This window comes from Kwoniella dejecticola, chromosome 1, assembly GCF_000512565.2.
Source record: "Kwoniella dejecticola CBS 10117 chromosome 1, complete sequence".
Classification (NCBI taxonomy): Eukaryota; Fungi; Basidiomycota; class Tremellomycetes; order Tremellales; family Cryptococcaceae; genus Kwoniella; species Kwoniella dejecticola.
The window spans coordinates 3,795,136-3,808,832 of record NC_089301.1 but is presented as its reverse complement, the minus strand read 5'-3'; the positions used below and the strand labels follow the sequence as shown (position 1 = coordinate 3,808,832).

Genomic DNA, 13,697 nt, shown 5'->3' with positions numbered 1-13,697 from the left:
GCGTAGTGATCACTAAGGAAAGGAGAACAAACTCGTACAACAAGATTTCCCATGATCGTTATTAAGACGCATCATTATATATCTATATCACCATTCAACACACCCTCCCAGAAATTCTCTTCGAGCGTATCCATACCCAGTCCTAGATCGGAGGACCGTTCAGCTCGATCTCCTGCATCTTCGTCATGGTTCTGCCTATTATTCACCCTTGGTGCCGATGTCCCAGTATTGGTATTGGTATTTGGAGTACGATTTTGTGCGGTGAATTTAGCGTGAATGGGCAGGTTTACTGGGATTGCAGGTGATGCGGATGAGCGGTCGGCTATATTCAACTCCAGAGACGCTTCGTCTGTATCCCCTCCATCCTGCCTTGGGCCTTGTGTTGTTGAACTTGGGCCAATGTCGATCCTGTTCTGCGCTCGAGCTGGATTGAGGGGCGTGCTTGGTCGAGATCGTTCCCCGCGAAAATTCGGATTGGGTATAGTGACTTTCAGACTGGGCGATTTCATTGCTGCCGTTGATGGGCCAGATTCGAGTCCAGGTCGATCCCTCTGGTTTGGGATCCGAAGAGGGGGCGGGTGGGTGAATTTCAGTGCAGTAGGTATGACTGGAGACGAGGCTGAAGATGCTTGTTGGCCCTGATTTACACTCAAAGTAGGCGAAGGGATCGGAGAGGAGTACGCTTGTGATGAAGTCGGACGAGGAGCGAGGTATCGGTGTGTATTCGGATTGTTCAGTCGTTCTGCGGGACCTTGCAGTCCCGATGCTGAAGTCCCTGCATATGCTGCGAAAACTCTTTTAATTGAAGAGGGATTCGGGCTCTGTTGGGCATGGTGGAGAGCCCGAGGCGGATCGACTGGCGGAGCTCCTGCAACACCAGAAATTAGGGTACTTGTCTCCAATTATTTCTGTGCTAAAAGTTGTACGACGCACGATTATCTTCAAGCCAATCCATCCTAGGCCGTTTGGACAATGATCCAGAGCTGTCGGTGCCGCCACCAGCACCCCCAAAACTCCCTCCTAACGTAGATCTAGGTGCTGTCGGTGGGCGTGGTCCATACCTTGAGGCCCACTCGGACTCCAGCGGGTTGATCCAGGTCCCACCGCCTCTAGCTGCACTACCTTGTCCATTCACCGAAGGAGAGAGCAACCTGTCCGAAGAGATAGGAGCGGAGGGCGGAGCGGGCTCAGGAAAGGTTTGTGGTTGTTTACCCCAGTCGCCTTGCGTCGGCCGAGCTGCCATTTCCCTATTCTGAAGGTGTTGGGGAATAAACGAATCGGCGGCGTTTCGATTCGTGTAGCTGGCGCCCGGTTCGCGAAAATACTGCTGCGAAGCAGAAGGCGGCTCGGTCTCATCGTCGTCGTTATCGTCTTCATCGGAATCAGACAAGGTGAGGTCGATAATCTCGTTCGCAGATTGAATCGATGAGCGGCCGGAAGAAGGACCGGCGGTGACAGGAGTGGCGGCTGGAGTGGGACGAGATGATATGGCGAGGACAGGCGGACGAGAGACGCCGTTAGTAGTCTTTGATAGCGGCTGTTCACCTTCATCTTCGCTGTCGGAGAGCAATTCCACTATTTTCCTTTTCGGTCCTGCATTGTCTCCTCCTGTACCGTTTGAAATGGGCGGTGTTGCGATATCAGGCTTGGTGTCGACCGGCGGCGGCGCGGCGACCCCATGCGACTTTAACCAATCCGCCGAGCCATATTTGTTGTCTTCCGTATGCCAGTCACCGCTTGGTTCCAACACGACATCGTCAACCGAGTCGGGACAGGCGTCGAGAATGGACATTACATATCTGTACATCCGTATGAGCGTTGACCACTCCAAGCGGATCCTTGAGCACTCACCCGTCGACAATCAATTCTGGGAACTGCAGTTCTTTCCCGCAATGCGGACAATGCCATTGAGGATGTAGCGCGTTGCTCTCGATCCACCACTGCGCGTCGAAACACTGTATATGTGTACAGCGTGACGATCGGACCGGACGCGTCATTCGCATATATGCCAGCTGAAGTCATGAAAGCCAGGTCAGCGCACGGAAATACATGTTCTGATGGAGTGGGCTCACCGGGTCCTTCAGCGACATCACCGATGTTCCTACAACTATATCGTCGTCTTCCTCCTGGCGCTTCTTGACTGTGTCTCGGTAGTCAGAACAGTCCGCAGCCTCGAAAGCTAACTATCACTCACACTCCGCCAACGATGACTCCACGCTAGTCGGCACTAAACCCTTCAGCCGGCTAAGCAGCTCCCCCTTCGTCGTCATCTCTGCATATACGATCTGGTAGAAGAATCGCTGAGGATTCGCTTCATCAGTCATTTGCAGACTTCTTGATCACAAAGAACGTGACATACTTTTGCGACATCCTTCTTCTTCCCTACTGTTGGTCCCGTATGACCCATGGTGATCGTTATCATCCTCCCTGGTACCCTTGAAAGCCCATGTTGGCCCTTTTCTAGATCGAACGGCGGCGCGCTTCCCGCTTTACCTCTCAATCCCTTCTCCTTGAACGGTAGCGGATAGCTGTCCACCATGATATCGGGATTAGAGGGAAATTCTATGGGTATCGAGCGATTTGTCGGTATAGGCTGACCGGCGATAAGAGGCATACCGGGGGGTTTGTAGTAGTCCGAGGACGTGCAGAATAGGCGTATAGCATGGCGAGGATGTGAATTTGGATGATCTCTAAAATAACAATTAGGCCTGACGAGTCCATCGATAAGAAAAGAAGGATACCTTGGACTTACCTCGAATAATTCAGCTTGTCCATTATATCGCTTGGTATTGTGAAATTCGTTTTCCTCTCCCTCCTGACATGCGAATTCTCATTATGCGATATATCCGGCAGCATCTCCATACTTGTCAGGGCTCTGACCGGCTTCCACATGGGGTTCGGCTTCCATTCCTGAAGCGTGGGCGGAGGGCCTATTTTCCAGATCCATAAGCTTGATATGACAGGACATAACATAAAAGGTAGACATACGGTTGTAGCTTGTCTGCCAATTTGTTCCACCTGCTCTGCTCGGTCCAGCATTATTATATCCTCCATAGCCATTCGCAGGAGCAGCAGGCCGATACGAATCTGAGGAGGACAGTGTCACATCAGCACAGCGGTCCGGTTAGAGGGATAGATCCGGACTCACTGCTTGGATTCGTATGCGATGGAGCAGGTACACCACCAAATGTCGGTGCCGGGTTATTATACGACTTGTACACCGGATTTCCTCTCTGCTCGCACGCTAGCCTGACCTTTCCATACTCTTGGATCTTGTTGCTAGCCTTCATATGTGCAAAGACGTCTTGTATCCTACATGACTTTCTCGTCAGCTGCGTGACGATCTCTCTCGTTTCAATTGACCATACCTCGAAACAGTCTCTGCTTTCCTGTCTGAGCTTCTCAGATTGCAAAAAGCAGTCGTTTGGGATTCTATGATAGTTGCGAATAAACGTAAGGTCGGTACAGTCTGTTTCGGTATATAGTCGTTTATCCACCACTAATTGTCATTCAACATTAGCCTCGAGGGTCGCATGGTGTTTGTGAGCCTTCAGCGAAGAGGATCGTCACTCCCCCGGCGGACACGTCTGATGGACAGCGTAGGCAGGAATTGATGATATAGGACGCATCGAACGGGTACGACCCACATTGTAATCATTCCAATTGGTCTGCAAGACCACCTGGCTAGTCATAGCGGCGACTTTTCATGAGGGGTTGACCTGCTTTGTTGCGGCGAGCGGGTAATCGGGTGGGCGTCAGATTGTGGTCCAACACTAATGAGAACGGAGCAGTTGGGTTGATATGTACAGGATATGCTGTTGTGACGATGGTCTCCTGATGAATGAGATGGTCTTGGTAATCTTCAATGATTTTGATCGAGAGGTTATGTTATATCCCAATCGAAAACATCCTCCTTCCCCCCCTCGAATACAATTTGATCCCGTTATCAGATCAGTGGGGGAAGACCACGCTCTGATCTCCTAGACAATGTATGTCAAGATATGCATGCTGTATGAGACATCGCCAGACTCGAGCCAGCTGGAGAATATATTGGAGAAGCAAGCATACCCTTCTGACCTTGATCAAGACGTACCCTGCCCGAGGCCGCTCGTAACATGTCCGAATCGACGCCGACAAAGCCTCAAGACGAAATGTCGAAAGAGGAACAAGCTGCTCACGATGCAAAGGAACGAGAGAGGGAGAGAGCGGAGCAAGCAGGTGAGCTTGCCCGGTTGCTTAGCTGAGCTATTAGCAGAAGTGTGGTGGTCTGACTATCGTAGGGTTTCCGATCAGCTCTGCCATACCAATGGACTCAAGATCTGTCAACTGTGACTGTCACTCTGCCTCTGCCGAAGGGTACAAAGGGCAAAGATCTGAATGTGGTGATGGGCAAGAAGAAGTTGAAGGTGGGTTGAGTACTTCTTGGTATGGAGCATATGAGGGGGGTCAAGAGCTGATGTTTGATTATGCTCTTTACGATACAGGTACAGCTCAAGTCGGCCAGTGAGCCGATATTGGAGGGCGAGCTGTTCAACGATATAATCTCGGACGAATCGTCGTGGACGATCGGTAGGTCCATCTAGTAGCGCAGTTCAGGACAAAGTTATGGAGATGCTAAGGCCGTGTGGCTGATAGATGATAGTACATTGAACATCGAGCTGGAAAAGCTCTCGTAAGTGAACTCAGTTCAAAGGCTAGTAGAGCTTGGATTGCTGGATTGCAAAGCTAATGCTGGATCTTCATTAAATCTTTGTACGATTCGTCAACAGAGCACACATAGCGTCCCATCAATGGTGGCCGCACGTCCTCACGCACCACCCAAAGATAGACACTACCAAGATCGTACCTGAGAACTCCAAGCTCGAAGATCTGGACGGAGAGACCAGGGGTATGGTCGAGAAGATGATGTTTGATAATAGACAAAAAGCGATGGGTAAGCCCACCTCGGACGAATTGAAGAAGATGGAGATGTTGGAGAAATTCAAAAAGGCTCATCCGGAGATGGATTTTAGTAATGTCAGTATCAAACACACCCTGCCATGCTCTGCTATGCTCCTGGTGAAAGGTGACGATTCATGCTGACATTGCGGATATAGGCCAAGATAAATTAAGATAAATGTCAGCTGCGTACGCATTCCGCTTGATTCAAGGCTCAACGCTCATTCTCCATGTATGCATATACTCGCACCCAGCACTCAAGTACGAATACATGTCCCTTATACTGATTTCTCCATTGACTCTGCGACTCTGCAATTTTGCGATTCTGACGCACCTTTCAGACTTGAATTACGATGAATCCATTCATGCTGGCCCATTTAAGGAGAACAAAGATGGTCCTTTGTGCCCGTCAAGTACAAGCCATTGAACTGGTAGCTGCTTTAACACCATCCTGGCTGATCTTAGGTACTCTTGGAGAGCGCAATCAATCTACCTGATCCGACCATACTGCTCAACAGCCCAACCTCGACTAGCTCGAGTCATCAATCCAGAATCCGGAACCCAGAGATCCAGTGATTCGGGATACACCATCTGTTACCTCCACGGAGAATGACGATATACCTCGAAAAAGCCCTTGTGGAAGCAATAATCATCGTCATCCTAGTCCTCATCTTCTTGTTTCTGTCTTGCTCTTCATCTGATCCTTCTGACGCTGAGAAGAGCAAAAGGGCTGGAGACAATAAGCATAGACCTCGTAGTGACAGAGAGAAGGATGGAGACGGAAAGGGTAACGAGCAAGATGACTCGAAGGGCACGAAAGACAACAATGAGGATAAGGATAAGAAGAAATCTGAAAAACCTACACCGATCGAAGAATCCGATAGTAATGAACCCCCAACATCCGAACCTGAACCTCCTACACCCACCCCAGCAACGACGACTGATATTGATCCGTTCTCGGATGATGAGATCCCCACTATCCCAAGTTCAGCCAGTACGATCCCGGATAGTCTCAATTGGTCAGCCCAGTTATCGGATGATTTCAGGTTGGGCATCAAGAATGCGGAGGGGGCTTATAAAGTCAGGTATCACGATTAGACGGTTAGCTTATCTGGCTCGATCGTCAGTGGACGGAGTTCTATATTGTATTGTATATATGACTCAGCCAAGCTACTTACGCCCTCTCAAGATACCACGGCAAACAATATAAAGTACTGTGCGAGACGATACATTACTATACAATAGGTGCAGATCAGATGAAATGTATTGTACTGTACTGTACTGTATTGTACAAGGTGAAAGAGACATCAAGTCAACAGGTACAGGTTGCTGGATGGATAGCCTTGGACAGACCAGATGAGATTGAACTTGAACGGGAACAGCGGCTGGACTGGATACAAAGTAACGTAACTCATGCTCAACCGAGGTGTGTCACAGGCCTGTTCTTAACTTTGTATGCATATGGGCTGGGGCTGTGCAGCACCTGTTGTGGTAAGGATTTACATCGTCCTGTAGCATAACTTGCTGTGACATGAGAAAAATCCTTTCTTCTATTATTTATTCGAATGAGAATTCCAAGGCAGTATGTCTTCGGCCTGGCCATTTGAGCTCTGCCGGTCGTGTTAGAAGTTTATCTGTCTCTTCTCAGCAATTGATCCAGTGTGTCCTCACGCTTCTCTTCGACTCGGCTGAAGTGTGAAAGGACCAACAAGAATTTCAAGAAGACCTCCGCGTCATACTGTATAACTGCCCTCACGGTCTCGAAATGACGGTTCGTGACGGTGACGGTTCCGTCCGATTACTGTACTCGTAGAAATCAGTTCGGATCTTTTGTCTATTCAACGCGAAGTCCTGACGTCACTGTACTGTACTGTTCTGTCCTGCATTGCACCTTTCAAGCAGTTGCGGGCGGAACTTGCTTGAGCTGAGCTGAGCTGAGCATCACCTTGGTCCGTCGTCATAGGTGACGCCAAACAGTGTTATGTTGACATCCTTTGAGCAAGGAGCGCCAACGCCTGACGTCAACGGACTTGTCCTTTCAGCAGTGCATCGTGCTTCGTGCTTCGACTGCTCTGTGTCTTTCTTTGTTGAATGCCATTCAGGGACTCGGAGATGCAGTACTGTACGAGTATAAAGCCATCGAAGAATCGCGAGTCGTCTAGTCTAGTCTAGCCCTCGCCACTCACTCCTCACTCCTCTCCCCAATCAATTTGTATCACCTTCCCCCCACCCCTGCCTGTTACAAGCAAGTTCTGTCCCTGAGTCCGACCCCAATCCCGATTTTACCTCGCATACCCTTCTAGCCCTGCTTACGCCAATCGAGGTAGAATAGTCTGAGCACCACCTCACCTGCCTGAACCTGAATCTGAATCCACGATGTCCTATCAAGGCGAAGTCGATGCCACAGCAGGATCTGTTCCCGCAGGGTCCTTCACTGTAGTAATGTCGGGCGCAGCGCGCGTGAACCGGCTGGCCGACATCTTGCCATCCGAAGCCTCAAGCGCTGTGACTGCCAGACCCGACGAGGACGCCGTCTACAGTCTAGTGTGTTCCCATTGATTGGCGGCTTCTATTCGGGGTGTTTGATGATTGATGACTGAGATTGATCATCATTGGTCCCACCAGGACCCCGTTGAGTGGCGTCATCCTAGATTGCCTGATTCCAACAAATATGATCCGAAGACCTTGGGGCTTTACACTCCCAATGCGTATAAATCGAGGGACGAGTGTCTTTCGAAATCCATCGGGCATTTCACAAATGGTACGTACAGTAATTGCCTCATCTTCCTCTCGCACAAAGTCCGTTGAAGGTGATTGGCCGATGCTGAGCTTCCCACCCATAATTTTAGCGATCCAGACGGGAAGCACAGGCTATTCACTCGGTGACTTTTACATGCCCTTCGTCAACCTTTACGATATTTGCGGTTCTGGATCGCTGGCTCACAAAGCATTGGACTCACGAAGAGTCCCTGTATACCAGACACAGAAAGAAGTGTTCGGCCAATCAATGGATGTGCCATCTGTGACGTGGATGAGGTCCATCGAAGGCTTACAGCAGATGCACGTCCTGAAAAGCGTTCATAAGATGGTAAGAGAGACTGGTTATTCGAAGTTAGGCAAAGCGTTCGCCCGGGGAAAGTACAGAACAGAATTGGACAGAAGCTTGATCAGTGGTACTGTCAGCGTGACTTGTGGTCAACACCATATCCAGTTAAAATTGACTTCGTACGATTGTGAAGATCATACGAAGAATGTGAATGAGAGTACGCTGGTTCTCAGGGATGATGGAAGCGCGACGATGGTTTTTGACGATGATGGGCCAGAAGGAAAGACGGTACTATTCGGACCTGAAGGGCTGCGAACCTTCAATCAGCCGAAATGGAAGGCCTTGTAGACGGAGACGCCAAAATTGCGATTCGCTTTGAACTACGCTGCGATCTCTGAGTTGTTTTCCGTTTGCGCGTCATGGTGATGACCTTCGAGATATTAGCGTAAGATTTGTTAGAGTTGCAGATGACTTGGCGGATTGACAAATTTTGGTGGCATGAGAGCGTTGAATTGTGAACTATATTGCTTGATTAGGCTTGATGAATATGATGCTACAAGTCAGTAGAAGGGGTTCGCGAATCGTTCCTGTGTCCAGTGTATGCATCTCAAGAGCGCAGGAGGAATCTACACATCGCTAGCTGGCTCGAAGTATCGCCATTGATCCGGATGAGGTTCTTGTTCGAGGTTCTCCCAGCTATCATCGCCCAGAGCCAAGAATCAGCACCGGCACCATACTGTTAATGATGACATACGAATGATCGGAAAAAATGGCGATATCGGCTTGCTTGTGGTGGATGGGAAAGGGGTTTGGGTTTGAGATCGGCTTACGATTTCCACTCAATCATCTTAGCAGCTAACCCTTGCTCCGTCTTAGCCTCCTCCAAAGTCTCTTCAATGATCTTACCCAGCTCAGTCTCTACTTTGGTGACATCCTGACTGGCTTGCTCTACCACGCTCAATCGGTGTTTCGTCAATGCCTCTGTCGCTTGTCTGTACACTGATGTAGGCGGTAAAGAGTTCAAGGTGGTCAATGTGGAAGAGTAGATGGATTTTAGGGCTGGTAAAGGGTCTGGGTGGACTTCGAGACCTGTTATACCTGTTGTGGCTTTGATGGGGCTAATAGGATATGAGAGAGCATTGGTCAGCAGACGCCAGATATCAGAGAGTAGCTGAATCGACTGAATTGACGGATGATGAGAGGATTGAAACTGCAGAAAGATGGGACTCACCGTAAAGCGGAAAGAAGGACTCGGGAAGCTCGAAGCATTTTGTGCTTTTCTCGTAGGCGGGTTGGCAAGCGAGAGATAGGGAGGCTGAGAGATTGGGAGTATTGTTATGCCGAAGTAGTTGGTCTGTAGTTGAGCTTTCGTTATCGTTCAAACTGTCCAAATGTCAAGATGGTCTCTCAACGTTGTATTCGATTCATCCGGATTGGAGGATTGTGATTGTGCATGAGTGAGCCTGACTTCCCTCAGCCAGCCGGTGATCAGTCGCACTGTTGTTTTCAGGCTCACTCGCGTACTGTTGTTTTTGCGCGCGCCGAATGGTCGGATGATGTCAATCAAAAGTCAAAAGTCACCGGAACGACCATTGAGATGATTTTCACCTAGATCGATGTATTGAGACTATACAAATACCAGCTGGAGGAAGGCATACGAGTAGGACGAGGCTCCCTGCCCGGTGATTCACCATGAATTCCTCTCCACCTCCTCCTTCATTCACCTTGCCTCCTCTCCCTTCAACCGGGGCTTTCCCACTTACACCCAGCCCGACACCCTCGCCGAACGCAGAGCATGATGGGTACGATCTCACGCCCAAGGCTAAGGCCCATCCTGGTCCTGTCCCCGGTCCTAGTCCTCGCAAGGGCAAATTGGAGGCTCATGTATCCGAAGATGAAGGCAGGATATCAATGTATGTCAAGCTTTTTGATGGTGAGTCCACTTGCATCAGACTCCATCCGTCAGAAATGCGAACGCAGCTAATGTAGAAGCGAACTTAGAAATGATCAATACTGTCATACAATCGGAGTCGTACCTCTTCACACCTAGGGAATTGTGGATACTAAAATACATCTTGGACTTAGCTTGTAAGATTCGATATGCCCTGCTTAACCGTGAGAGATTAGCTTACCCGCCGTATGCAGATGAACCGCATTACCTACTTACGCGATTGCTATTACGACGGCCTTGCAAAATACACCCATATTCGAATCTCGTCAATGCGTATTCGGCAGAATTGGGCGAAGAAGGGGTGAAGAGAGCTATGAAGATCTTGTCACGACCCTTGTCCATTCCTAAAGTCATCATCGATTCGGAGCCCATGTTTGAGAAACCGTCAATACCCAGTGCAGGTCCATCAAGAATACCAATCACCCCTCTTGCACCGACAAAATCGTATCCTTCTCCACTCTCCTCCAAAGCTCGAGGCAAACTACCCGTCGGCGTAAAGCCGAAGCCGTGGTCAACTTTATCTTCAGGCCTAACTCCCGAAGAAGAAAAAGCGGATCCGGATTTAGCTGAAGCTTTGAAAGAAAGTCTGTGGGCTAGTAAAGTTGGAAGAGTCGAGATTGACGATGATGGAAAAGCGATTCCCTCTCCCCCGCCAGAAATACCGGTACCGGAATCACGAAGTAGATCGCAATCGAATGGATCATCTACCACTTCAACGTCCAACGTCTCTCCAAGCGGTATTCAGTTGCCAGTAATGGAGGAATTTTCGTTGAACCCTAAACCACCGCCGCCGATCATTGTTCTAGCGAGATCAGAGGAAGATTTGTCGTTAGATGGAATGATGACTTGTATCTCAGCGGAAGATCTGAAGAAGATCGCCAAGGGCAAGAAAATCCCTCCTTCGGCTTTGATGAATCGAGAATCCACGATAAATGCTTTGAGGGGAATGGCGAAGAAGCAGACTGTCTTGAGCTTCACGCCTGTCAAAGGCAAACAACGACGCGACACGATTAAAACCACTACCCCTCTGCAGCCTAAATTGCCCTTCGGAAAAGGTACATCGACAACGCATGACGATAGCTCCAAGGTGACTTCGGAATCCCTGTTGATCAATCAACTTCTCCCGTACCTTGGCCATTCCGCGATACAATTGAGCGAAGAACTGCATTCGTTGATTGCTCGAGTGAATCTGATCTTCTCAAGGACGCCACCCGTGACTACGGGAGGATCGTCTTTGATGTTACCTTCGATCCTGGTGACCTCGCACAAAAGACGATATCCGAATTACGGTAGTCCGACGCGAAGCCTTATCTGGTCAACCCGAGATGAATTGTTGATCTGGGAAAGAGCGGTTGGGTGGGAGACTACGGTGTCTGATGCCCTAGGAGAGAATTGGGCCGAACAGCGTAAGACGCCGTTACCGGGCTATGGGAATATCCAGAAACCCATACTGAGCAGAATTGAAGGTGCGAGGATCGTGAAGAATATCTGGGAAGGTGTTTGGAATGTGTGGAAAGAGCTTGTTGAAGGTGACGGCGGGGAGGTGGTTGATTATGAGACGGAGAAAGGTGGTTTGGTCGGTGATAGGTTCAAAACAGGTGAGTCGCGCGTACAGTGACTGACAGCCAGGACGAAAATGACAGATGAATGAATAGGTCATGTCTTGACTAGGATCGTGTACAAGGTAAGCTACACCCCGCTTAGCTTTGGCCATATAGCTGACACAGCCTTCCAGGGTGCTACTGCTTTGGGGATACTGCACGAGTACGACGCGGAATGTATGGTTCTCAGAGCTCTTTTGGCGCAACGAAGGTGGAGAAGGAGTAAGAGAGGGTGAGTCACCTGAGTCTATTCCACCGATAAAATGCATTTGCGCTGACTAAGTCTGACACCCACTAGAGCATGGTACGACCGTCTTGCGCTTGTCTTGATGAATCATTATAACGCTACCCCGGAAGAGAAAGAGGAGAAATTACGCGATGCTACCCAAACATGTATCGATGCTCTACTTGACGAGGATACCCATATGAGTGAGCTTTTGTCTTGTAGATCAAGCATCCGCCGAATGCTCATGGGCATTTTTCAGTCTACCGACCTGCATTGTCTCGTCGACTAACTCGACTCGAGAACAAGCTCAACCTACCTTCGGACGAACGACACATCTCTTACGCTGCTCTAACGAAATGCGAGACTCGCGAACTTTCAGCACCTAGAGTGGTGGAAAACATGGGGCAGCCTAAACTCCGCGCTCGGTCAGAAAGTCTTCGACTGGATAGAGAGGCGAGTCTGGGAATGGGCGATGAAGAGATTCGAGCGGGAGGTATGGGCGTCCAGCAGACGGGCAAATCCGTTTGGCTAGGTAGGGAAGGAGAGGTCACCGTAGAAGGGTGGGTTCTCGAGTGGTGGGAAGATAAGGGATATAAGGGGTGAGTCCATTTTTGAAGTCCGAGAATGGTTTTTTTTGGTATAAGCTGATTCAGTGGTGATAAAATGATTGACGATGAAATGTAAACCAGATTTCATTCGGAATCTTCAATCCTGACAACACTCTTCACGCTGCTGATGTGGCCGATCCTGTTCTTGCCATTACCCGGAGCCTTCGAGACTCCGTACCAGACTGCTCCGCTAGATCTGGGAGAAGATACCTTCGCACCGTCAAGATCGGAAGCGATCGAAAAGCGATTAGAAGAAATGTCCAAAACTTCAAAAGCTTTGCATATGCTCGCGGAAGTAGATGAGAGAGAAAGACCGAAAGCTACTTGGGCGGTGGGTGTGAATTGGGAATATTCTTCCGAGGATTTGAAGGAGATTTTGGAATGTATAGGAGGAAGTGCGATGAGTGGGGTCTGCAGGATGTTAGCGGAGGAATATCGACATCGGTGTTCTGGTGTACCTGATCTTATGTGAGCGGGCTCCCATCTTGTACACTTGTATGCTCGTGCGAGGTGTGAATTGCTGATCCGCAGGGGGAATAGAGTATGGAATTACGAGAGAAAAGAAGCTAGATTTGTGGAAGTCAAAGGACCAGGAGATAGTCTATCGGAAACGCAGAAAGTGAGTTCGTCTTTTCCTACGTGTGATCGCTGGTAATATGCATCTCGATGCATTGTGATTATAGAATGAAACGCTGACAGTATTGTATCGAAGGTCTGGATAGACGTCTTGCTTTCGTCTGGCATTCCGGTGGAAGTTTGTCGAGTGAAAGAGAAGATAGCTACCACAGCTCAAATTGCGAAAGTGGAGAAGAAACGCAAAACGAGTGCGGTCAAGGAGGGGCAAGGGAGAGAGAAGAAGCCGAAGAAGATGTACGAGCGTGCGGGAGATGGAGAGTTTGTGGAAGTGGAGAATGGCTTGACGATGATGAAAGATGAAGAGGATGAAGGGTGGGAAAAAGAGGATGAATCCAGGGCGGAGAGTGGAGATGAAGGGCGTCTGGAAGGCAAGTGGGACAAGTAGGCAAAGAAAGATGTTCACAGATGTAACGACTCGCTTGCTTCGGCAAGAAGCTGAGCAAAAACAAAACTACAGCACTCGGGATTCCCAAGTGGTCCCCCACCTTGGTACTAACCGAGCGATATCCAACTTAACTACGGGGAGCTGACGGGACCCGGTGCTTTCTGGATTCTATGGCCGTAGATGAAAGATTTGCGGGTGTTGTTGAAGTTATATAGTTGAATAACTGAAATTGTCGACTCAAGTCACGTGAGGAGCGGCAATGACCGGAATAATGGACTGAAATGTTGAGATGTTGATCGTACTAGA

The 13,697-nt window shown here is 49.2% G+C and overlaps 6 protein-coding genes and 1 non-coding gene across 7 annotated transcripts; 4 read left to right on the top strand and 3 right to left on the bottom strand.

Annotated features, from left to right (window-relative positions):
• Positions 1 to 74: 74 nt before the first annotated feature.
• On the bottom strand, positions 75 to 3,692 carry I303_101401 (uncharacterized protein; the record flags this gene model as incomplete). The annotated part of the gene is made up of 11 exons (XM_018404769.2): positions 75 to 868; positions 934 to 1,799; positions 1,852 to 2,012; positions 2,073 to 2,140; positions 2,195 to 2,300; positions 2,360 to 2,690; positions 2,753 to 2,930; positions 2,989 to 3,087; positions 3,149 to 3,312; positions 3,369 to 3,499; positions 3,648 to 3,692. The coding sequence occupies 11 exons, from the start codon at positions 3,690 to 3,692 to the stop codon at positions 75 to 77; spliced, it is 2,943 nt and encodes a 980-aa protein (XP_018267423.2).
• A 423-nt stretch (positions 3,693 to 4,115) lies between these two features.
• I303_101400 (uncharacterized protein) lies at positions 4,116 to 5,082 on the top strand (the record flags this gene model as incomplete). Its single annotated transcript, XM_018404768.1, has 5 exons — positions 4,116 to 4,218; positions 4,294 to 4,406; positions 4,485 to 4,569; positions 4,636 to 4,672; positions 4,770 to 5,082. The coding sequence occupies 5 exons, from the start codon at positions 4,116 to 4,118 to the stop codon at positions 5,080 to 5,082; spliced, it is 651 nt and encodes a 216-aa protein (XP_018267422.1).
• Positions 5,083 to 5,547: 465 nt separating this feature from the next.
• On the top strand, positions 5,548 to 6,036 carry I303_101399 (uncharacterized protein; the record flags this gene model as incomplete). Its single annotated transcript, XM_018404767.1, has 1 exon — positions 5,548 to 6,036. The coding sequence occupies one exon, from the start codon at positions 5,548 to 5,550 to the stop codon at positions 6,034 to 6,036; it is 489 nt and encodes a 162-aa protein (XP_018267421.1).
• A 1,278-nt stretch (positions 6,037 to 7,314) lies between these two features.
• Positions 7,315 to 8,332, top strand: I303_101398 (uncharacterized protein; the record flags this gene model as incomplete). The annotated part of the gene is made up of 3 exons (XM_018404766.1): positions 7,315 to 7,482; positions 7,564 to 7,699; positions 7,788 to 8,332. 3 exons carry the CDS (start codon positions 7,315 to 7,317, stop codon positions 8,330 to 8,332), a joined length of 849 nt encoding a protein of 282 aa, XP_018267420.1.
• A 278-nt stretch (positions 8,333 to 8,610) lies between these two features.
• I303_101397 (uncharacterized protein) lies at positions 8,611 to 9,253 on the bottom strand (the record flags this gene model as incomplete). Its single annotated transcript, XM_018404765.1, has 3 exons — positions 8,611 to 8,680; positions 8,815 to 9,102; positions 9,216 to 9,253. 3 exons carry the CDS (start codon positions 9,251 to 9,253, stop codon positions 8,611 to 8,613), a joined length of 396 nt encoding a protein of 131 aa, XP_018267419.1.
• A 423-nt stretch (positions 9,254 to 9,676) lies between these two features.
• On the top strand, positions 9,677 to 13,391 carry I303_101396 (uncharacterized protein; the record flags this gene model as incomplete). Its single annotated transcript, XM_065968331.1, has 10 exons — positions 9,677 to 9,917; positions 9,986 to 10,072; positions 10,130 to 11,533; positions 11,591 to 11,619; positions 11,671 to 11,768; positions 11,835 to 11,965; positions 12,022 to 12,361; positions 12,452 to 12,838; positions 12,902 to 12,989; positions 13,083 to 13,391. 10 exons carry the CDS (start codon positions 9,677 to 9,679, stop codon positions 13,389 to 13,391), a joined length of 3,114 nt encoding a protein of 1,037 aa, XP_065824403.1.
• Positions 13,392 to 13,455: 64 nt separating this feature from the next.
• I303_101395 lies at positions 13,456 to 13,570 on the bottom strand. The gene has a single exon (XR_001936484.2). It is a non-coding gene; the product is annotated as a 5S ribosomal RNA (ribosomal RNA).
• Between the last annotated feature and the right edge of the window lie 127 nt (positions 13,571 to 13,697).